The 23,863-nt window shown below is 42.8% G+C and overlaps 1 protein-coding gene across 1 annotated transcript in view; it reads right to left on the reverse strand.

The window, feature by feature from the left end:
* Nucleotides 1-23,863, reverse strand: part of ANKS1B (ankyrin repeat and sterile alpha motif domain containing 1B) — an 82,937-nt gene that overhangs the window by 31,281 nt on the left and 27,793 nt on the right. Inside the window, exons 4-6 of the mRNA XM_022599860.3 lie at nucleotides 22,272-22,343; nucleotides 7,381-7,392; nucleotides 5,967-6,053 (exon numbers count right to left, since the gene is read on the reverse strand). Of these exons, the coding sequence (XP_022455568.1) occupies nucleotides 5,967-6,053; nucleotides 7,381-7,392; nucleotides 22,272-22,343 (171 nt within the window). The remainder of the gene's footprint in view (nucleotides 1-5,966; nucleotides 6,054-7,380; nucleotides 7,393-22,271; nucleotides 22,344-23,863) is intronic.

Genomic DNA, 23,863 nt, shown 5'->3' on the forward strand with positions numbered 1-23,863 from the left:
AATCTCCAGGAGCCCAGGACTGTCTTTTAAACTCCGAGGCCTGCCCTCCTCTGCGTTGCTGCATGTCCCCAAATCAGCCTTCTCTCCCACTGCTGAAACTTTAATTCCTCTGTTCCCATGGTCTAAACTAGAGGAAAGGCAAGCGAATACAGACATTCTACAATCAGTTAAGAATAACTCATGTTACTGGCACTCAGTCATCCTAATTGGCACTTTAAAAATTTGCTTTTAAATGAATTCATAGCAATGGACTGTGTAGGGAGGTATTTTGAACAGAGCTTCCTAACATATCCGTGGTGCTAGAATGTGGTGAGGACCTGGGATCTCACTACTGATGTAACTGAGCAGCGGCATTCTCAGGACATACCCCTCCCTCATGTCCTCTGCTGTACCTCCTCTCAGAAGTACCCAAATAATAGTATCTCATGCATATTCCCTGAGTTTTTCAGAGGCTCAAAACCACCACCAAAAGGAAGAAATTAACTACTGATGATCATGAGCATGTAGCCCCCAGACCTTCCAGTGCCTAAGGATTGATCACCATCAACCAATCAGAAAACTGTGCACGGGCTGATCACATACCCTGGGACGCCCCTCCCTCACCTGGCCTTTAAAAATGTTTTGCTGAAACCCTTTGAGGAGTTTGGAGATTTTGGGGGCACAAGCCACCCGTTCTCCTTGCTTGGCCCTGCAGTAAACCTTTCTCTGCTCCAAACTCTGACCTTCGGTTTGCTTAGCCTCACTGTGCATCGGGCACACAAATGTGCATTAGGTAACACTGAGACACTGCCATCAGTCTGTACTGCCCACCTCTGCAGAACAGTGAGGCTAGTTCTCTATGTGTACGATGATTCCAAGACTAAGGATACTACAGCTGGAGATGGAATGAAGACTGCACAGTTTTCTCCTCCTTGGAGAAGTCAAGGAAGGATACATTCTTTCCACCCTGTCATTAGTGGCTCCTCCATAAATTAAAAGCTGACATCATCATGAGGTACAGGTGATGTTCCTCAGTTTAAGTAGACGCCTTGATGCAGCTGAGCCTCCAAATCTAAGCATGTTCTAAGGAGACTAGGGCTTTTAAAAGGCTCAAGCCAGGACTGGGGTCACCCTGTCGCTTCTTTGGCTAGAAAATTTGGCAGCTCAGTACCCTTCAACAGGGAGTGATTCTTTTTCTTGTCTGTTGCCTTTCATCATGTAGAGAAATAGCTAAAGAGGTATCTCGCTGGTGGGTGTAGAAGAGACTTGTTTGGTTCAGCCAATTAACAGAGACGGTCTCAGAAGGGGGTGTGATAACGAAGTGATGGGCCTAGAAACTGGCCTCTCCCTGCTTCCCTCACTCCCGACTACGACAGGTAGGGCCCTTCTCTGAGTCTCCTCCACAGGCCAGGCCTTTTATGAGGGAGACAATGCAGCACCCATCCAGAGAGCGCCCCCCACATAGAGGCAGCAGCCCTGGTCGAGGGCTACCTGGAGGAGACCTGCAGAGAGGGAGGTGCAGATGAGAAGAGCACAGTCTTAATTTGACTCTGAGCTTTTAGAAATATGTGCTATAAAAAACAACTGGCACTTGTTTAGGCAAAAGTTCCAAGTTAATCTGTGCCTAAAAAAATAGCATAAGCCCTGTTTGAAGCTGACATTCAAAACAAATAAACTGGGCTTCCCTGGTGGCGCAGTGGTTTAGAATCCACCTGCCAATGCAGGGGACACGGGTCGAGCCCTGGTCCGGGGAGATCCCACATGCTGTGGAGCAACTAAGCCCGTGCACCACAACTACTGAGCCTGCGCTCTAGAGCCCACGAGCCACAACTGCTGAGCCCATGTGCCACGACTGCTGAAGCCCGAGTGCCTAGAGCCCATGCTCCACAACAAGAGAAGCCACCGCAATGAGAAGCCCGCGCACCGCAACGAAGAGTAGCCCCCGCTCGCCGCAACTAGAGAAAGCCCACACACGACAATGAAGACCCAACGCAGCCAAAAATAAATAAATTAAAAACAAACTAACAAACCAACCCAGGCACTGCATTGTTCCTAATTTAGCTGGATGAGAAGACTGAGGAGGGGGTCACAGCAGGAAGGCAAAATGCAACCCACCCTCAGCCAAGCACTGGATGTGCGGACGGTGTCACCTCTTGGAAGACCCTGCTGATCTGAAGATGGGTCTGGAACTAAGCAGTTGTAGCGCTCTTGGCAGAATGCCACGCTAACGTACCTCTGGGCTATGGATCTACAGAAAGCTGGTGTGATTCACCTATAACATTTTAGTATAGATCTAATCCAAGTTCCATTTTTAATTCAAGATCATTTTCCGCTTCTTCCTTCTTACCAGGTTTAGTGATTCAAATCATTTCCCAAGTTGCTAGGTAACAGGTTTACAAGTTTACAGCTAGGCACCTAACCCTTCCCCATGAACTCAGCCAAAGCTGGTACTTTATATTAGAGTAAAAGGAAAGAAGTGCTTTGCTGGAGGGTTCATCTTTCACACAGTCTAATGGGGCTAAAAGGAGTGGAAGAGTCATTAACACCTAATTAAGTATCCACTGCAGGTCAAACGAACTGGTGGAAGGTCACATGGAGTGAAAGTGAAAAAGCGTTAGGTCAGGGAGTGGGAAAGTTAAGTTTTAGTCCTTCTCCATGACCAGCTAGCTGTGTGACTGCAGGGCAGTCACTTAGTGAAGGTCTGAGGCCTTCGATTACTCTATGCGTCCAGTGCAGGCTGAACACCCCCTCTATCTGACCAGGGTAGGGTTACAGACATGCAGCGGTTAGGAGAGGACCGGTTAACAATAAAGTACAGGGGACTTCCCTGGTGGCGCGGTGGTTAAGAATCCGCCTGCCAATGCGAGGGACACGGGTTTGAGCCCTGGTCTGGGAAGATCCCACATAATGCGGAGCAACTAAGCCTGTGCGCCACAACTACTGAGCCTGCGCTCTAGAGCTCGCCAGCCACAACTACTGAGCCCAAGTGCCACAACTACTGAAGCCTGTGTGCCTAGAGCCCGTGCTCTGCAACAAAAGAAGCCACTGCAATGAGAAGTCCGTGCACCGCGACAAAGAGTAGCCCCCGCTCGCCACAGCTAGAGAAAGCCCGTGTGCAGCAACGAAGACCCAACGCAGCCAATAAATAAATAAATATAGATTAATTTAAAAAAATGATGAGCATTTGAAAAAAAAAGAAAGCATCAAACATGAACAATAAGCTGTGACTTCTGGTTGTGTCTTACTACAGGCTTAGTGCTCACAAGCACCACAAACTGTGAGGTCTTCACAGATGTCTATGCGTCACAAGTCCTTCACTTCAAATCAAAGTGGTTCCCCCCAGATGCTTCCCAGGGGAGGAATCTCTGGTACAAACCGAAAGCAGGACCTGGAGTTTATCAATCTGCTCCTTTCCTGCTGTGGGTATTAATTTAGAAGCTGGTCTTTGTACAGGACCAAGTGGCACGCATGATGCCACTGCAGACACTGCTGGATGAGCACAGTTCCTTTCATACCACAACCTGAGGACGACCCTTCAACACTGGCTCCTCTGCGCCCCCCTGAAACCAGGCCTTCAGCCCTGGCTGGCGGTGTTTCTCAGCCTTCCCCAAACTCCACCAACGCAGCTCTACACCGTTTCTTTCTTCCACCTTCTAATACAAACTCTCTGCTTTAGGCTTCTCACACACTAACTCCTAGACCACGGCCCCGAGTCACCTACCCTCTCCCTATCCACCATTAGACTGGGGTAGGTCACTACGTCACAGGACACTGGGATGGGGACCCTGTGCAGCCCCAGTGTTGAAGTCGATGTCCCCAAATTCCTAAAAAAGCCAGGCACACGTTGTCATACAGTCATAGAGAGGCTGGCTCCACCTGCTACCAACATATGCACTTTGCCTTTACTCTGGATTCTGAAAACAGGCTGAGGACCACACTGTAAGGGCTTGAAAGAAACGCGGGCCTTCTTTATTTAGTGTCTTTATTCACACAATTATCTTTTGCATATCTTTCATTGCTTAGATTTCCAGAGTAGTCATTAGTGAGCAGAGATCTATGAATAACTCATCTAAGTACTGGCGACTGAAGCAGAAGCATTCCCTCAAAGTCTGGGAGATCAAGATCTACGGCCCTTGATGTGTCTGTAAGCAAAATGCCACAGAGCCGATAGCGCTCTCTCCTTCCTCTGATGGTGGAGAGTGGGTTAGAGAGGATGCAGTTAATACAGACGCACCCAGTCATACCACCAGCTTCATAGGATGACAGCCTTAAGACTCTGGAAACTTCTCAGGGAAAATACCACTTGTTCAGAAACTGTCAGGATCCAAGCCTGCTAAGGCTGTTAATGTAAGAGAGTGTCAGACTCATAAGCTAGTAACATATTGCCATTCATGTTTTTCAAGTGCAAATGGGGTAGAGACAGTTGCTCCAGGTTAGGTAAAAAGAATCCAAATGCCAAAGCCTTTCTTGAAATTTAGATAACAGTGAAAGCAATGCTATCTTCAGTCAGAGTTCCATAAAGTTTTGAAACTTTTAAAGCCAGCTGACTATAATCTAGGGCTAAAGGAAGTTTGTGCACCAGCACCTAAAGTTGCTTCCAAGAAATAAAAGAGCAAATGAACTGGGATTTTTCTGATCAGAGTTTCCATAACTGTAATCTGACAGCAGTAACTGTCAATGACATATTGCCGGGTTGAAGCATCATTCCACGTAAGGCATCTGACTCTGAGTGTGCTTTGGGTATCATCAACTAGCATGACCAGGCTGAGTTACCAGCTTTCGGCTTGAGTTTCAGAACTGCTTCTAAACCTGGGAGGTGGTTCTAAGTAGACTTGGGGAGCTTGGGCTTATCTGACCGACATAGCAATCTTCTTCATTACAGAAAACAAATTGGGAAGGCTTTGAACTGGTCGATTCAGATGCTCAGGTTTATTATAGATGGTCAAGGGTCACTGCCCACGGGACGTTTCCCTGGATCTAAATCCAGCTGCCGTGGTCCTAAATTTCCATTGTTTAAATTCATCTGTTTCATGACTTTTGTTTCCTTTCTCCAGAGTGGAGTGGGTCCAGCTGGGAGGACTAGGTAGGCAGTCCAGAAAACAAATGGTGTTTACCAATGGGCATCACCTCATTTCCCCTATTTCTACACTTTATTGGTTGGAAGGACGTAAGACGAAAATGCAGGACATTTGGGGGTTTTGGAGGAGGAGCAGGTCAGGTTTGAATTTATGGAGGGTGAGAGTGGTCATACCCGAGTTTTCTAGTCTAGCACCTGCACTCTGTCACCTTTGCCAAGAAAGGACACTTTCTAAGTAAAATGCAACCCAGATGTCTACACTCGACCTCAGGGCCCACAAGCTGTCCCCACTGTGAGCACAAAGTCACCGCAGAGTCACAGCACCACCTGAGCTTCTTTTCTGATTGTGTCTCTTAAGGAAACAATACAGTTGGAACCCTCGCTTCCATCTCAATAGTTGAGAACGAAATGCAATTATATGATGTAAACGCCAGAGCATGGGTTCCCTGCGTCAGGTATTCATTACATACATCAAAAGAAAGGACAGGCCTATCTTCGGAGCAATGAAAAGACAAATGTTCTAGCCCTTCACCTGGTAACATACACTTCCTCTGGTGGAGGAATGATGACACTGGTACATTTTCACACTAGACATGATTTTTTTTTCTGTTTTAGTATTCTCTGGATCCAAAGGGACATGCCAGATACTGAGTGGCCACAGTCTACTAAGGATGGTACCAAGGAAAAGTGAAAGCAAAGTATGTGTAGGAATCCTAGATCAAGCCCCCAAATGCGATGTGCCCCCCTGTGTGTGTGTGTGTGTGTATACAGTTGTTTTACGGATCATGAAAGTCAGGGGTGAGGAGTGATTAAAATGGGGGAGGTTGGGTATGATGGGAAGCAAAGGATTTTAGATCATTTACTCAGGACTGTATCTGGTGTCTAAACCAAAGAGAGGTGCAGTACCCACCTTATTTGTTGCATCAATAAATTTGACTCCTTTATAAGAGACTGAAAGAATAATAGTAGGGACCTTCTTCATTTGCTCTGTAGACTTCTGAAAGTAAAATTAGAAAGCTATTAGAGTAGTCTGTGTTCCTTGGCAACTGTAGCACATAATTCTTTCTCTTGAAAGATAAAAATGAGCTCAAGCTAAAAACAATACACACACACACACACACACACACACACACACACATCAAACACATACCAAACACACTCTAATTTAAATGTATGTCTCTCCTCCTGGGCTTAGCTATGGTTTGGGTTTATAAAGTATCTGCTTTGCACTTGAGGATCTAAAAAGAGCTTGTTCCGCTACTTCATGTGGGTGAAGGAATATGCCCTTTCCCTGACCCCAAGGGGAGAAATGAACAGCTCTGTCCCCTATGCAATTTCAAACGACTATTCTTTTGACTAGAGTTAAGCCATGTCAGATTGAACTCTAAGGATGAGTTTAGCATTAACAAAATACATGCCACCTCTCCCCATTTCTTCCTAGTCTCTCTCTTTCTTCAAGGCACAAGGCATGCCTGAATACGTACTTAAAACAGGGATTTAAAATACATCATCGTGGGGACTTCCCTGATGGTCCAGTGGTTAAGACTTTGCCTTCCAATGCACGGGGTGTGGGTTTGATCTCTGGTCGGGGAGCTAAGATCCCACATGCCTCGTGGCCCAAAAACCAAAACATAAAAACAGAAGCAATATTGTAGCAAATGCAATGAAGACTTTAAAAATGGTGCACATCAAAAAGATCTTTAAAAAAAAAACATCGTGGGGCTTCCCTGGTGGCGCAGTGGTTGAGAGTCCGCCTGCCGATGCAGGGGACACGGGTTTGTGTGTCCGGGAAGATCCCACATGCCGCGGAGCGGCTGGGCCCGTGAGCCATGGCCGCTGAGCCTGCGCGTCCGGAGCCTGTGCTCCGCAGCGGGAGAGGCCACAACGTTGAGAGGCCCGCGTACCACAAAAAAACAAAAAACAAAAATCATCGTCGTGAATTTTTCTTGGACCTGGCCAAATCTATAAAAGCTGATAGTTTACAGCAGAATTGCTCATGGTCGCTCCATGACAACTGAGCCCTCTGGGGGCAGGCTGTATTTTCAGCCACAGCAAAACCGAACAGTGCAGGCAACCTACTTTATCGTTCAGAGCTGCCGTGATCCCTGAGGCTAAGTTCTTACGATAGATGTTCACAATGGCTGCATGTGCTTACAGTTTGCGGCTTCTACAGTTTTATGCATCTGCAAAGAGTTTCTCCGTAATTTAGCATCTGCCTTTTCTGGTTAGTTTCCTCATTCATCACAGGTCACTCACAGTCTGTTTACTTCATTTCCTGCTCTGGATACTCCTAATAATCACATTAAATATCAAGAAGAACCTACCTGACAGTTAGCCTGATGGATTTTCCAGACAAGACAGGTGAGAACATAATAGGAGAGAAAATACATAAAAAGGTGAGAGGAAACCATTTCAGTAATTCACAGACAGCACACACTTAAACGGTAAAGAGACTAGGCTCTACAGATATATGTTGATGCAGGGAAACTGTTATTTTAGAGATTACTGCAGGCTTTTCCAGACCCTGTCTCTCCTCTGCTTTTACTGTTTTCTCATCGTTCTGTTTATTGCATCGCACAGTTGTCTGATGACTGACGTGCAAGAGCCTTCTGCTTTGAGTGTTCCACAACCAGCTGTCTTATGTATATTAAGGAAACCGAGAAAAATATGAACTTTCTTGATTTCTTCATTTATTATTACCCATTTTCCATTTTTAAACTCTGAAAAGGTGACCAGAATGAAAGAAGGTTGGATAGTGTGAATGAAACTCATTGAACTCAATAATGATAATTATATTTCATCTTTCACTTGAGCCACGGAAAAGGTGCTTCACATTTTCCTGGTTGTTTTCCACACATCTTTTTGATAGCTACTATATCCGCGTCAAAGACAAAGAAAATGGATTGAGAGTATTACTATTTAATATTAACTGTTTCATACAGTATAGAAAAAAGCAGCTCCCTCGAAGTGCTTTTTAACTAGTTTTAAAATTACCCAGACTCAACAGTTTTCTTTTGTGATTGCCGAAAAGAGATATTATGAAATTGGAATGTAAGGATAGATACTTTTATCTTTTTTAATGCTTTATCCAACCAACTCTTAACAATGTGCAAGATTAAGTGGAGGCAAGGCTAGAGGAAATAACATGCCGTGTGCTGACTGTAAGGCAAGGCCGTGGGGCTGAATCTGTAGCGAGGGGGAAGGAACAGGCAGTGGTTTGGTGGACTGAACGTACGTGTGTGTGTGTGTGTGTGTGTGTGTGTGTGTGTGAAGACTTCTTTGCAAAGAGTAACAATGGGTTTTAACAAATCACCTCGCTCATCTCTTGCTGTGAATACATTCTCGTGGACAGATCTATCTGTAACATGAAATAATATACACCTAACCTAAGGTTAAAATACCAACACTTCAGGTAGTATCAAGAAAAACAACCCATTTCTCATTCATTGAGCAATTGAGTGGTTATACTAGGTAGGCGGCCCATGTGCTGGAAAAATGCAGTCTTCTTTGGGGGATGTCACACAGACCTCAGACTGGGTGCAGACTCCGGTCTGCTGAAGAGTGGTTGTCTAGTGCCGTGTTGAGAAGGATTCTGAGCCTGTGTCTGGGCTCTGTCGTAAAGAGGGTTGGGAACAACGTCTGCCATGGGAGAGGGAGAGGAAGGGGCACATGAAGCACACATCACCGTTCCTGGCTTGGTCTGATACAGAGAGCAGCTACAACGCAAATGTTGACAAATGGGACAGAGATGTGAACAGGATGCTTCCAGAGTGCTGAGCAGGGAGAGCCTCACTCTGCACGAGGAAGTGGGCAAGTCCTCATCCATTCATTCAACTAACACCGGCTGCCCGCTAGGGGTGACCGACCTGGCTCTTAAAGGTTGGATAGGAATTCTCCATGTGGCAGGAGAGGACACAGAGGCTGTTTTAGCCGCAGAATCAACACACACATAAACATCTGGAAATGAGAAATAATATAGTGGGTTTGGGTAATTGGTGGGAGATGAGGCTGGTACAATAGGTTTGGAAGACTGTGACTTACTCCACCAAGCTGGGATCCACTGGAAGCTTTTAAGTAGGGATCAGATCTCTGTTGCAAAAAGACAGTTCTGGTGGTTGGATGGACTGGAATAGCTAGAGGCTGAATGCAGGGAGGCAGGAAGCTGTGGTGTAAATTCAATTGAGAGAACCTAAGCACCTGAGTTGAAGTAGATGCTCTGGAGAATGGAAGGGGGGGCCACCATTCTGATAAAGAAGAATCAAGAGGATCTGCTGACTGATCCGGACAGAAGATGGGTGAGCGGGAGGACGCCGCGGACAAAGAGGCCGTCAGCCGAGATAGGAACACTGGAGGGAGATGTGCTTTCTCGCATGAAACCCTCTTGAATGTGATTATCAGTTTGATAATCCTGTGGGGATGTCCACTAGGAAACTGGAAATAAGAATTTTCAGATCTGGAAATCCAACCACATTGAGGGGGTAGCTGAGGATATGGGAGCAGATAAAGTGGCTCAAAGAGTGAACTAGAGGAGGTCTAAGAATCACCCCTCAGGGGATGGTTAATACTTAAGAAATGGGTAAGAAGAGTCAATGAAGGAATCTGAAACCTGACAGCAGTATCACAAGTCCAGAAGAAGATTCCTTAGAAGGTGGGAGCAGTGCCTGATGCCAGGAGGACTAAAAAGGCCTAAAAGTCTGTGCCTAGCACAGCGGCTGGCACACATAGGAGTGGCTGCTACTTTTACTGCGTTTCCTGGGTGAAACCCCTGGTTTGGGCAAGTAGAAAAATTTGTTGCTGATTTTATCAAGAGCAGCTTCAGGACAATGGTGACAGCAGACACAGAAAAGAACACGGTGCAACGAATGCCAAGAGGGGGACCAGAGAGCTAGAAAGACAGGCAGGTCAGGACACAGGCTCTTAGGCTGAAATGAGGGCATCAGTGGGGATTTCTGTCCTGATACAAAGATTTCACATCATATGTCCAGCCAAGCTGAACAAAGAAGAAAAGATAAAGGATGGTCATTTCTTTCTCTTCCGTGGGTGGCAAGAATCCCTGCTTTCCTAACTGGAGGCCGCACTGGGGTCCCAACGATGCAGGCTGTATTGGGGGTGGCCACAGGTTCCAACCTGCAGCCCAAACTGTACTTCTTCTTCCACTGAGCCAAGATAAAAAGATGATGGATCTGGCCAGCCGCAGAGTTCAAAGGGGCTGTGGGAGGTCTTCAGGGTAATGCACCTCTGTTAAGGCGATTATATTTCTATAAGAGATACAGATCCAACCTCTTTCTGGACTCTAGAATCTAGAGGATTTTCTGACGGTGTACTTTACAGAGCTTTAGAGAGGTCTATTCACACATAATTTTAATGAAAGATGAAAGCGCACAGAAAGAAGGTAAATATACTGAGTCTTCACTGGCTAACCAGGGAGGCAAGAAATCCAATAAGCGCTTCATTTTAGGAAGGCTTTTCAGATATCAAAATGTGAGCTCGGAGCTTCAGCCTGGTCCCAGGCAGCTGAAGTCCCACCCTCCCCAGCGTTGTAATCACCTTCTTCTCCTGCCGAGGGACAAAGGCACCTAGTCTGGACACCACTGCTCAGGTTACAAAGCATCTGCTCTCAGGCAGCTTGGTTTCTATGACCTATCTTCATGCTTTGCTGTGTTTCTGGATGGTGAATACTCCCATATGTGTATGTTAAACATTGTAGCTTTATTTATTTGTATAAACAGAATTCTCTTCTTCAGGCCCATTTCCTCAGTAAAATGCTCAGGGCAAACTTTCTTTTGTGGTTCCCTTTTGTTTCTAGTTGCTTTTTACTATGCCCCACTCTGTGGAATTTCTGAGGTTTCCCAGAGTCCTCAAAGCCCCTCCCTTCAGTGCCAGCTTCACAGGAGAGACTCATTTGTAATGAGGACCTCTGCATACCTAATCAGCTACATACTCGCGGGTGATGCCCCCAATTAACTTAACCTTTGCAGCGTCTTGTTCTCCCACGGAAAGCTGAAAGAATATAGTGATATTCCATTGTATGTTCTTCACAATTTCCTGAATTAAGATGACCATCCTTTTATTATTCTAAGAGAAACAGTATTTAGTTATATAGAGATGTTACAGTTCTGAAACCTAAAATAAAATGCAACTTTTGAATCTTCAATTTAAAGCCAGTCCTTTATTTAGCACTTGGATTTATATTGTTTTTAAGCATCGTACAGAACAGGGATAATTTTCTATCTGGAGGTGGACACCTGAAATATTGTTCTTAATAGGAAAAGTAACTGAACGCTTTCAGAGCATTTTTTTTTAAGAGGGATTTTTGGATTCACCAAGGAATGAATCAACCTTGGTGAATCCAAAAACTCACCATCTTTTTTCTTTTCCTTTTAAATGACAAATTATGAACTGCTTGGAATATTTGTATCAAGTAAGAATTTGCCATTGAGCTTTTGTTCTAGCCTTACAGCACACCCTGAAAATATCAATAGTTTCTCATTTTCTAATGCAGAATCAACAGTATGAGAATATCCTTGTGAGATTGCAGGGACCTTTGCATCTCAGAGCAGGACTTTCACAAGTGTGAATGAGAGCAAAGAGGTTTATAACTGGGACTGGAAACACTTCAGCTGTGAGCTGTAATGTTGGATTTGAGTCCAGAGTGACATTTATGCTCTTAACAGGAATCAACTGTGCCCAGTAATCAGCACAGAGAGGAAAAAGAGTGAGGCAGTCCGCGGGGAGGAGGTCACTGACTCTTCATTCTTACAAAACCCCGATAACTGCTGGCGTATTTTAAGCACAGACTGGCACAGATTTCCCAGTGGTCTACTGCCATCCAACTTAGAGCATATTTTAACCTACACACGGCTACCCTAAGAACGCTTTCTAGTTAGATATTCAGTGCTGAGTTATAACTATTAATTTTTTTTTTTTTTTTGCGGTACGCGGGCCTCTCACTGTTGTGGCCTCTCCCGTTGCGGAGCACAGGCTCCGGACGCGCAGGCTCAGCGGCCATGGTTCACGGGCCCAGCCGCTCTGCAGCATGTGGGATCCTCCCGGACCGGGGCACGAACCCGCGTCCCCTGCATCGGCAGGCGGACTCTCAACCACTGCGCCACCAGGGAAGCCCCGTACCTATTAATTTTGCCATATAGTATTTTCCTTAGTTTCAACACTTAATTATTATATTCAGTTTCAGCAAGTAAATTAAAATAGGATCAAACACTTATGTTTGGTAGCCTCAAGTGACTTTCAAATGATTAAAAAAATACACCAAACAAGCAATATTGTGGTGATTTTGTATGCAGCAAAACCAGCTACGTTGCGGGGATTATTAAGAGAGAAAATACAGACCGCAAATCAGCCATTTAACATGAACTCTTACCCTTTGGAGCTCAGTTTCAAGGTCACTTTCTGGGGAAAGCTCAGTTTCAAAGTCACTTTCTGGCCTCCCAGCTGACGGGACGGCTTTCCTTTTGCTCCCCCGCCTGCTCTGTGAGCCTCTGCCGTCCCTCGGCGTCCGCTGCTCTGGGGTGGGGCTGTCTGCTCCCCTCATGCACCTGAGGATGGCGCACACCTTTCTCGACTTGTCTCTCTTATAATGACTAGCACATGGTCTCAGGTGAACCCTATGAAGTTGTCATTTTTAAGGGTCAAAAATGGCTCAATATCAGCAATTTCCTAGGGTTTGATCTAAAAGCTGCTGAAATCCATGATTGTTAAAGGAATGAGCAAATGAATTCATGTACAGCGACGAGGAAGAAGCCAGTTTTATAAAGAAGGACCACTGTCCCAGCTTCTCGACACACGGAGAACTCAGGAGGCTTTTCAGAGAGCCGAGGTACTCAGAGCCAGGCATGGAGGCCTTTGAAGAACTTGGAGGAGAACCACGGATGTGACTAGAGATGCACCAAGAGATTCCTATGGTGTGGCAAACGTGTCACAGATCTTGTGAAGTTCAGCTTCAAGGAGGGAAGGGTTAGGACTTCGTTTTGGCAACAGAAAATTGGCTCAAACTGCAAGCAGTGAGATGAGAAGGAAAGACTTCTTGAGAGGACAGAATGATTATTAGGGACAGCTGGGAAGTTTCTCCATCTGGTCTTTAATAATAGTTTCCCTCATCTATCCCTAATGACTTAGGGGTAAGTCTCATTTGGCTGGAAAATGAGGGTAAATGACCTCTCAAGGGCTTTTCTGGTCACAAGGACTCTGACCCAAAGGCTGGGTGAATACAGAGCCTAAGTAAGGCCACGTGACAAGAACAGACAGTGGGCAAGCAGCAGCCATTCAAACTCCTCCTCCGGCATAAGACTCGGCTATTGTACTGTGGAGTAACTCACACACCCTGGCCAGGTCTGCACAGCACAAAGCAATGCCCTCTGTCTCTACTCCTCTGGCCCTGGCTGGTATCCAGGCATTGTGGCAGACTGTTCTACCAGGATAGCCTATCTACACAGCAGCCTTACTGGAATGCCCAGTGGACCAAGGAGGTGGTTCTCAAACTTTCGAGAGCATTCAAATAACATGGAGTGCTTGGTAAATAACAGGCTGTTGGGTGCCACCCCTAGAGTTTCTGATTCAGTAAGCGCTACAGACCGAATGTTTGCTTCCCCCCAAAGTTTATTTGTTGAACCCTAATGCCCAATGTGATGGTATTAGGAGGTGGGGCCTTTGCGCAGTGCTTAGGTCATGAGGGTGGAGCCCTCATGAATGGGATTATGTGTTTATAAAAGAGGCCCGAAAGAGCTCACTTGCCCCCTCTGCCAGGAGGGCATGGTGAAAAGACGGCCATCTATGACCCAGGAAAAGTGCCCTCGCCAGATACCAAGTCTGCCAGTGCCTTGATCTTGGACTTCCCAGCCTCCAGAGCTACGAGAAATCAATTTCTCCCAGTATACGGTATTTTTGTTCCAGCAGCCCAGACAGACTGAGACAGTAAGTCTGTGGTAGGGCCTAAGATTTTGCATTTCCAGCAAGTTCCCAGATGCTGCTGATGCTGCCAGTCTGGGGACCACACTTTGAGAACTTCTGCTCTAGAGTTGCAGTTGCTCAATTTGATTGAAAGTCACTGTCAGAACTGCTCTCTGCTCTCGCTATACGTACAGACTCAGCTGTGCTGCAGTTTAACACCAATTCAGAGAGACACTGACTTATCAAAACACACTGTGCTCCACTTGACAAGCGATTTCCAAACATCCTTAGTTAGCAGTTAGCTGCAGCTCTTGGTCTTCAGAGCAATTAACAAGTAGTATTTAATTCACCCTTGGTTCCTCGGGGACTGGGAAAGTATAAAACATTCTGCACATAAAAAAGAGTTTGGGTCCTGAAGACAGATTCTAGAGTTATGTCTAGAATAGATGTTGACCAGATAGAGCTGATAAGCCCAGAGGTCATGCTGGAGATGTATGTTTTCTCGTAAAAGTTCCCCAGTTCACCCTCAACTAGGAACACATCCAAGACATTAAGTTATGCCCCTGAGAGGTGTGACAAGCAAACATCAATGCGTCTTCCTGGACTGCTTCTGGGAGTATAAATTGGAACAATGTTTTTGTAAGGCAGTTTGGCAATACTTACCCAGAGTTTCAAGATGTGTATACTCTTTGACCCAGTCATTCTACATTTAGTGGCTTATTCTAAAGACATAATCAGACCAGCTGCAAAAGACTGAGGTATAGGGATGTTACCCAAAGTATTGGTTATAATTGGAAAAAACTGAAAATGACCTAATGACCAAAAAGGGGAACTGGTTAAATAAGTTTGGTTCAGTTATGGATTGGAATATTGTTCAACCAGTTCAAATAATATTGGGGATGAACAGCTATTGGAATAAAAATGTTTCAAAATATATTGTATTTAAAAATAGATTATAAACAGCCTCAGAATATTTCCATTTTTTGTAGAAAAGTGATGCCTGTAAATGCATAACTAATCAGTCTGGAGGATTATGTACAAACGAGGTGTTAACAGAGGGGTGTTTACCACTTCTGGGTGGTAAAACTACAGTTGTTTTTATTTCTCTTTTCTATATCCCTATTTGAAAGTTGAATAATAATGAATGTGTATTGCTTTTGTAAGAAGCAAATGTAAAGTTTAAAAAATTTAAGATTTTTTAAGTTAGAAAAGTCAACTGTAAACGTGCAAAAACACACGGACTTTTTCAGTCTATCACATTTAAGTACAGCTTCAGAGCGTGTGTGTGTGTGTGTGTGTGTGTGTGGTGTCATCCTGAATTTATGAAGGGACCCAATGATAAGCTCCTTCCTCCAGGGCCTCCTCTACTCACTACAGTAAGAGCACAGGACGGTATGTTTGGATTTCTGTCTTAGCTCCACCCTTTTCAAACTATGTGGCTAGGTATTTTAACCTCCCTTTGTCTTAGTTACTTCATCTGTAAAATGGGTATGTTAATATAGCATCTCCTTTGTGGAGCTGTTGTGAGATGACATAATTCCGTGCCTAGCATGTAGTGAACATCAATAGATTTGGGCTATTACCGTTATTCTGAGGATTAATGCTTTCGCTTAGCTTTTCAAAGCACAGCACCCCACTGGCAAAGGAGGGCAGAAGTAAAATCAAAATCTGTCAGCGTAACTGAATAATCTCTGCGGAACATACTCGGACTGCAGTGAAATGGTGGCTGCAACAGGGAATGTTCAGCAGAACAATGTATCTGAACCCAAAACAACTGACTCACTATGTTTAGAAAGAGGGCTTCAGACAAGTGGAAATTAAAGACAGAAGAGGCGCATGACATCTTTCAGTGATGTGGAGCAGTGAGGGTGTTACATGGGAGAAAAGCCAGTAACGAGAGTAATAAAAACAAAAATAAAAAGTAAAGAGAACTGGGATATGAAGATGATATGGGATACGGTGATTGGGACCGTTTGGTGTTCCACTGGGTAGACTCCTAGGAAAATACAATACTCACGAAGCAAAAAGTACACACGAGCAAAGCACAGTGACAGGGGTTAGAAGGGCAGCTGTTTCGTTGTGTGTATTGCTATCTTAATACACACACACAGACACACACACCACATTCAAGGGCTTAGACCTGTGTTTACCTGCCTCGTGCAGTACTTTTGAGAGAGTGAAAGATAAAACTTGATTCTTCCCTGAAACTTGGGCAACAGAAACTTTTAAAAAACAGTTGTTTTTAGGTTTTTTCCCCAGCCTGGTTCCTAAGAAGTAGTCCCTGAAATTACTTCTGAAAATGACAGCTCCTCAGAGAAGGGATTTGTATGAGGACAGAAGGACTAAACATGACTTCACTTTGAGCCTCTCCTAAGGAAAGAGGCCTCTTAATTTAACATTTCCACCTGGTTCTAAAATCTACCTTTTTTCAAGCTTTCCAATCCATTCTCTGCCATTAATTTCTTTCCTTGCAAACACAGAAAAAAGATGGTCTTCACACTTCAACCAAGGCACAGATGATTATTTGGAAATCTATATTAAAATTCAACTTTAGAATTGTTTCCAGATTAAAAGTTTAAAGATCATATAAAGTTAAAGGGAACAGACTCAACAAGAAGTCTGAACCATGGTGAAACTGTCTAAGCCCTTTGGGAAACAGAGGTTCCAAAACCGAAGTACACTGGAAGATTTGCTTATTCCTGACTTAAACATAATTTTAAAATATTTCCTTTCTTACATCAGAAAGGCCGATTTCTACCTTATTATAGTTGAGAACAGATATTTCTTTTTCTTTTGTTTTCTTTTTTTTTTTTTTAGGGAAATGTCCTTGAATGCAAACACCTGTGACACCTGTGAACATTTCTAACCATCAACTATGGGATTAGGGGAAAGTCAGATTTCAGAGTATTAAATTGAATAGAACGGCCTACCTCTTCCAGTAGCAGATGTTTCCTGATGGTACATTTAATGAGGGAAGTGCTATATATTAGTGATAAATATTCCCTGGGGCCAAACTCAGGGTTAGGGGATGGGGTATGAGTAAGTCTAGGGAGGCAAAATGGAATCGTAGGACCTCCTGTTGCCAGAACAAATCCCTCACTTCACCAAACACTGTACCTCTTAGAATCCTGAAGTGGGAGCTAATCATGCCAAAGAGAACTGAAAGGCCCAAGCAATCTATTTATTGCTTTGTAAAGTTCAGTCCTGTGGACACATTAGTTAAAAGAAGCAACTCCCAATAGAATTAGGAACAAATTACCTCCCCTAAATATGAAATGCAAAATTACATATAACATCGTATCTACAGTGTTCCTTCATTTTTTTCTTGCTTTAGGCAATGACCTTTAAAAATTGGAAAGAAGAGTGCAGGGTCCCTAAGTTTCTGAATACTCTCATACATACTGTATACATAGAAAACCAGGGTAAGGACCCCATCAGAGGTGGGGAAAAACAAATGAAATAATCCAAAGCAAATCTATCCATCAATTTACTTGTTTTTCCAACGTTTGGAGGAAGAGGTCACGTGTTTTAAGATTTTACTGAGCTAGACCCTTCCCAGGCATTACTTTATGGAACCATCACAGCTACTTCGTAAGGTAGCTATTATCAGCAGACCCTGGGGACACAGCACACACGGTTCCTGCCTTCTAAGGGGCACAGGGCAGGTGTGACCAGACGTCACACAGTGTTATGTGAGGTGTGACAGAGGGAAGGTTCCATGTTCTGTGGGGAATATGTTAGGGGAGGATCGTGTTCAGGACCGTAGAGCTAGGATTCCTCTCAGGAACCCTTTTAGAAAGGAAGACTCTGGCTCTGAGCCCAAATCTAGCTGGAAAACCCAACCAGGAACACAAAGGCAGCACGAAATGAATGTGTTCAGATTAAACGGATATCTGTCACAACTCCTGACATATTACTAATATGTTTTAAATTTTTAATTTTAAATAGACATGTCTGTAAAGCTATCATGGGAAAGGAAATAAGCAGCCCAGTTGTACCACTAAGGTGCAAAATAATTCATAGAAATTATCCTTCCTAAAAGTATGCCTCAGTATCAAGACATGGATAGTCTCGTAGGCTTTTATTTTAAAAAAAAAAAAAAACTCTAAAAGATAAGGCAAAAACTGCAATTTTACTTACAAAATGATCAGGGTTTCTTGCAAGTTTCTATTGATTCTTTTTCACTAAACACAATTCAGAAGATAATTCTTCCAGGGATGGGGGGAGTCTTACAATGAAAACCTGCATAAAAGTGTTTACAGCGGCTCTATTCATAACTGCCAAAACTTGGAAACAACCAGGATGGCCTTCAATAGGTGAATGGATATACAAACTGTGGTACATCCATACAATGGAATATTACTCAGTGATTAAAAGAAGTGAGCTATCAAGCCACAAAAGACACAGAGGAACCTTAAATGCATTCTGCTAAGTGAAAGAAGCAAGTCTGAAAAGGCTACATACTGTATGATTCCAACTACATGACATTCTGGAAAAGACAAAACTGTGGATGTAACAAGAAGGTCAGGGTTGTCAGGCGTTACGGTAGCAGCAGACAGGAGGGGAGAGTAGGTGGAGCACAGGGGATTTTTAGGCTGTGAAACTATTCTGTACGGTATCGTAATGGTGGACACATGACATTATGCACTTGTCAGAACCCAAAACACTGTATGACACAAAGAACGAATGCTAATGTAGACCATGGACTTTAGTTAATAATAATATATCAATATTGGTTCATAATTGTGACAAACGTACCGCACTAATGCAAGATGTTAGTAATAGGCGAGACTGTGAGGGTGGTGGTGATGGAGGGACCTTTCTCTGCTTTATGCCCAATTTTCTTGTGAACCCAAAACTTCTCTAAAAGTTAAGTCTATTAATTAAAAAATCTTAAGACAGTTTGAAGAGGAAAGAGACTGGTTAACCTGAACAAAGAGAGAAGTGATTCCATATTGCAGAATGATATGAATTACTATCATCTCACACATGTCTGTTAGTTATGGTGTATTTTTAATTGAAATAATAGGTGTATAATAGAATACCAGGAGAGTAGTGTAGAATTATCTTTATTTCAGAACTGATGGGACCTTAGAGATGAATAAACAGGTTTAGATAAAATCAGAAAATAACCAATCATGACTATCAGAGAAGGGAAAACTGTGTTTGGTTTCTGCTGGGGCAAACTGAACGTGTTAAAGTAAGCGTTATGGAAAAAAACATTTATAGTTGCTAAAGATGCAAAAAAAACTCCTGAAATTTTTATTTATGTTAGTACATTGGAATGTAGCCCAAATTACTACATATGTTTGTTACCTAAATGGTTTAATTTAGTTGGTACTAATCTTACACACTCTTTGAGGGTTCCTAAAGTTCTTTCTTTATCAACATAAATGATCCACCTTTTCAGCTATTTTAAAATTCAGGACAATAAACGTTCCACTGGCACATGTGAGAGGTGGTACAGCCTGGGGATTCGAGTATGGGTGGTGGAGTTAGACTGCCTGGGTTCAAATCCTGGTTCCACTACTCACTGGCTGGGTGACCTTGGGCAAGTTACTTAACCTTCCTTGGCCTTTGTCTCCCCATATGGAAAGTGGGGACAATAGCAATACTCATCTCATGATTAAATGAATTAATGTACATTTCACTTGTGCAGGGCCTGGGCCACAGCTCTCAAGTGTTAACTGTTATTAATCCCAATAAACTGATTTTAGGAGACCACACCTGATGGCAACATGAAGACACCTCTACGGTGATACTTCTCCTACTCCTAGAAGCACTGTTAACATGTTGGCCTCCTCCACTGAATCGTACTCAGTGACAGCAGGAGCCGAATTGTAGTCATCTTTGTTAACAAAACACATTTAAGGAAATAGTTCTCAGAATAAGGAACTACACTGATTTACTTCTTACTGGGAAAGAAATTTTAATTTCAGCTAAAATTCATACTGTTGAATTGAAAACTTTTTTTTTTTCAATTGAACTGAAAGAGGAAACCAGGTAAAGTTTTAGTGCACCATACTTTGGCCCAGTGACATTACGGTATATCAATTTTAAGACCATCTGTGCCCTCAAGTATTTCCCCTGGGGAGACTGGATTACACTGGGACTTTTGGCTGAAATGCAACCATGTTGAAAAGACAGAAAACAGCAACTGGACGTTCAAACTGAACATTAACTGCAAGTTGAGATCCACACCATTTTTAGTCGGTGAGAGCTCTAATTCACAATTCAATAGTTCCACATAACAGATCAAATCTGCGCTTCTGGTTTTGAAAGGCTCTGGTGAACCCAGTGAGTGCAACTTCAGCTACTGTATCAAAGACTGATGTTTGTTTAATCAAGATGGGAAATAAGGGTTTATGATATCCTAAGAAGCAATAAAGTTCTTATCTTCATGCAAACTACCCAAAATAACACCAAGGGCAGCAAACTGGATAAACACCCCAAAGAACAGAAGACTGGCTTCTAAATAGATGGCCTTTTCATTTTAAGCAACAGACAAGTATTTAACTAAATTATTCTCCACTGAGACTATTAAAATGGTTTTGCTATTGCTATCCAAATGAAATTTCAGATCCACTTAAGTTTAAGAAATTGACCGAAATTCAAATCACAGATCTGGTGTATTTTAAATGGTGCTATGTGCTCTATGCGCTATTTGTGCTCATTACCACATCGAAGTGGCTGGACTCAGATGTATTAAGTCAGAGATGCCAAGTTACTTTCTTAGACATCTTCATAAATAGCTCTAAAATTATTATGAGGCTTGATGATTGAAAACCTTTCCCATTTCTTATTGTTCACTGGTGACATAATTTAGATCAGATAGATATTTAGTATACAAGATTCCCGGAATTATAAAACCAGGAAGAACCCTAATGGGCATCCAGTCCAATGTCCTTACTTCCTAAGAAAATGAGGCCCAGAAGAAGCAGATGCATACAGTAGTTAAAAGCTTGGGATACGGAGTCAGACAGACCCAGTCCCAGATTGGCAAGTTATTCACTGCTGGACCTTGAGAAAGTTATTTAAGCTCTCTAAACCTCAGTTTCTCCATCTGCAAAATGGGATCAACAATTGTACTAATCTTTATAGCTTTGTAGTAAAGACTGGATGAGCTGGACACTCAAAGTATCCAGCACAGAAGACTGGCACACTGTAACTACTCAGTAAATGCTACCAGTTATTATTATTATGACTAAAAACTGACTCCTAAGGCAAGTAAGCAGCAACAGAACTAGAACTTGGGTTGCTGCACGCGTCACAGTGTTTTTCATCTAAACAGTACCTGGGATAAGGATTCACTGGTCCTGACAATTTAAGTATAACTACATCAAATAGAAGGATAACTGTTTCAGTTTTTCTGCTACTGAAATGATCAAAATATTAAAATGACGATTACATACTGAGGTGTCAAATTCATGAAGATTCACATGTATTGAGCTTTTCATGAGCAATGGACATTACATGTTTACCTTTGTAACTGTTAAATTATATGCTTTTAAGTATGTCCCATCAAAAGCTGCTCATATAAAATAAATGACAAAAGTTAGGGTTCACTTGCTAATGATCTTCAATTTGACCCTGATTAGTTGCTATATGGACTAAGTCCGATATTCTTAATTTGTATCATTAGTCAGATATCACCATATCCTCCACACATGTGCTATGGAGGAAGAAGAATAGGGACACATGAAAGAAAAAGGTCACATGGATCTGCAGCGTGAGTGAGAATCGGTTTGGGTGATACAGACTCCTCAGAACCCAGCAGCCACCAAACACAGGCATTTGGAATTGCCATTTCTGTCAACATTGTGTCCTTATATGATTCAGCTCAGAGTTGAATGTTTTTCTTACATTAAAAAATGAATAATTAAGAAGGCTCATAAGGAAAATGAGCTTTTTATAATATGCTCTCAATATTCTCCATTTGTTAATTTTTAGTTAGTTGGCAGTCTTTTCAATAAATATTCTCAGACTGTCAAGTGGGTGCTTAAAACGTTTTCTTGTAGTAAACTAAAGGTCATTTTTCTCCTAATCTGGAGAATGATCAATGTATATAAAATTACTTTAAATCTTTAAAAATAAGAGTAACTGAATTAAATAGACATCAGCTCAAACTACAGTGACATAAGCTCAAATATAAAAACATGAACAAAACCCAAACACCTTTTTATATAACACCAATGTGATTCAGCAGACCAACAGATGAAGAAAATAGTAATTTGAAAAGTGGCAATCTGTATCCACAGCCAGTATTTAGTATATTTCAGTGACTAGAAATAAAATGGTTTGGCAAACTTACCCGCATTTTTGCACAAGCATCTTGGGTTGATTCTGTCCCCCTGAGCTCTTTTATCAGCATAGAACCTAAATACTGAAATACAAAAAAAATTTAACGATTTATGAAAAACAGAATATAAATCTGAGTAGCAATTTGAAAGCAGACTGTAGAAGTACTACTGGCCAGGTGTGCTGGCTGTAGGCTGCTGCATAACTTTTAAAAACTAACGGTAACTAATTCTAACAAATAAATGCACGTATAGAGAGAATGCAGCAGAATTAAGCACAGTTCTGAAAGCTGTAAATTGCTCTTTATAATAAAACTGTAGCAGTTTCTAAAGACGCCATCTTTCAGATCATATTTAACTGCAAAACGGGGGCATCTAAAAATGTTTTCCCTTGTTTTTTGAGGCAGCTATGTCTGCAAAAATAAATCACATCACTATCTATGTAATTACAGGGTTGTATGAGACAGCTGAGAAGCTAAGCAACATGCACCCCATTTGGACTTAGTTGGCTGCATAGGTAATTAATGTTAGGCTGTTCTGAGGCAGAGATGCAGTTTTGGACCTTTTTCATTCACAGCTGTGTGCCCTGTGGTTGATCCACTTGAGAACAGGCTGGGAGCGTGCGGGGAGGGGGAATGTCATTCACAGTTGTTCCACAGCCCAGAGAGCTGAGTCTTTGGTGCAAACTGACACTGGAGGGGCTGAATGGGGCAGGAGAAGGATGAGAATGTCTCCTCCCAGGAATGACCAACCACTTTGCTGTTAGGTGATCGGCTCCAATACTGCCTTGGTACAAATCGTCACGCGTGCTTCAAATTCTGGCTGGGGGGGGGGAAATAGTTTTTAGCAAAATGTCTATTTTGTCTATCAGTTGACTCCCCTTCAACCTTTTGAAGCTTCAACGGGGCTCTTTCCATTTATCATTTTTCTTTAATTCCCTTCAAAAAATAGAAAGAGCTCTATACGTCTTTTTTAAAAGAGTGCATTAAAATAATTATTTTCCTGACACGACTGAGGAGACCCTGGCACTCTGCAAAAACTGGGTTGGGAATCAGTCCTACCGACCCGGGAGGTCCCTGACTTGAAGAGGTTGTGCAAGGGCACAGTAGCAGAGGGTTTGGTCAAAGCCTTCCAAGAAAGCCCTGCTCAGGGATTTGGCATTTGAGCCTTGGAGGAGGGAGGCATTTCAACCCCCCGGTTCTGGGAAGATCACTATTGAAATGAGTCCAATGCTTCAAGATATAAGCAGTTAAAGAGGTGCAGAGAGCACAAAATGAAAAAAAAGCCTAAACTGCTGTGAGATAATCAAAACATCCACATCTTCATCAAATTAAGGAAAATGATCGTGGTGAAATCCTTATCTTTTAAGGTATCAGGAAACTTTGTCCTAATTGAGACATTTATTTTAAAGAGAGACAGTTTCAATGCTCTGTCCTGGGTTCAGCCACTTTCCCTGCTGTAGTCATGACAACCACCTGCCCCCAAACCAATGGTATCTTTTGAACATCTACCTGTTCATATCATTCACAATTCTCAGCTAAGCCTGATTCTCCCTCCTATTTCAAAAAAAAAAAAAAAGCCCAGTACTGTAATATAATCCAAATGA

This window comes from Delphinapterus leucas, chromosome 11 (assembly GCF_059928025.1).
Source record: "Delphinapterus leucas isolate spDelLeu-1000000601 "Yukka" chromosome 11, BTC_Dleu_Yukka2, whole genome shotgun sequence".
Taxonomy (NCBI): domain Eukaryota; kingdom Metazoa; phylum Chordata; class Mammalia; order Artiodactyla; family Monodontidae; genus Delphinapterus; species Delphinapterus leucas.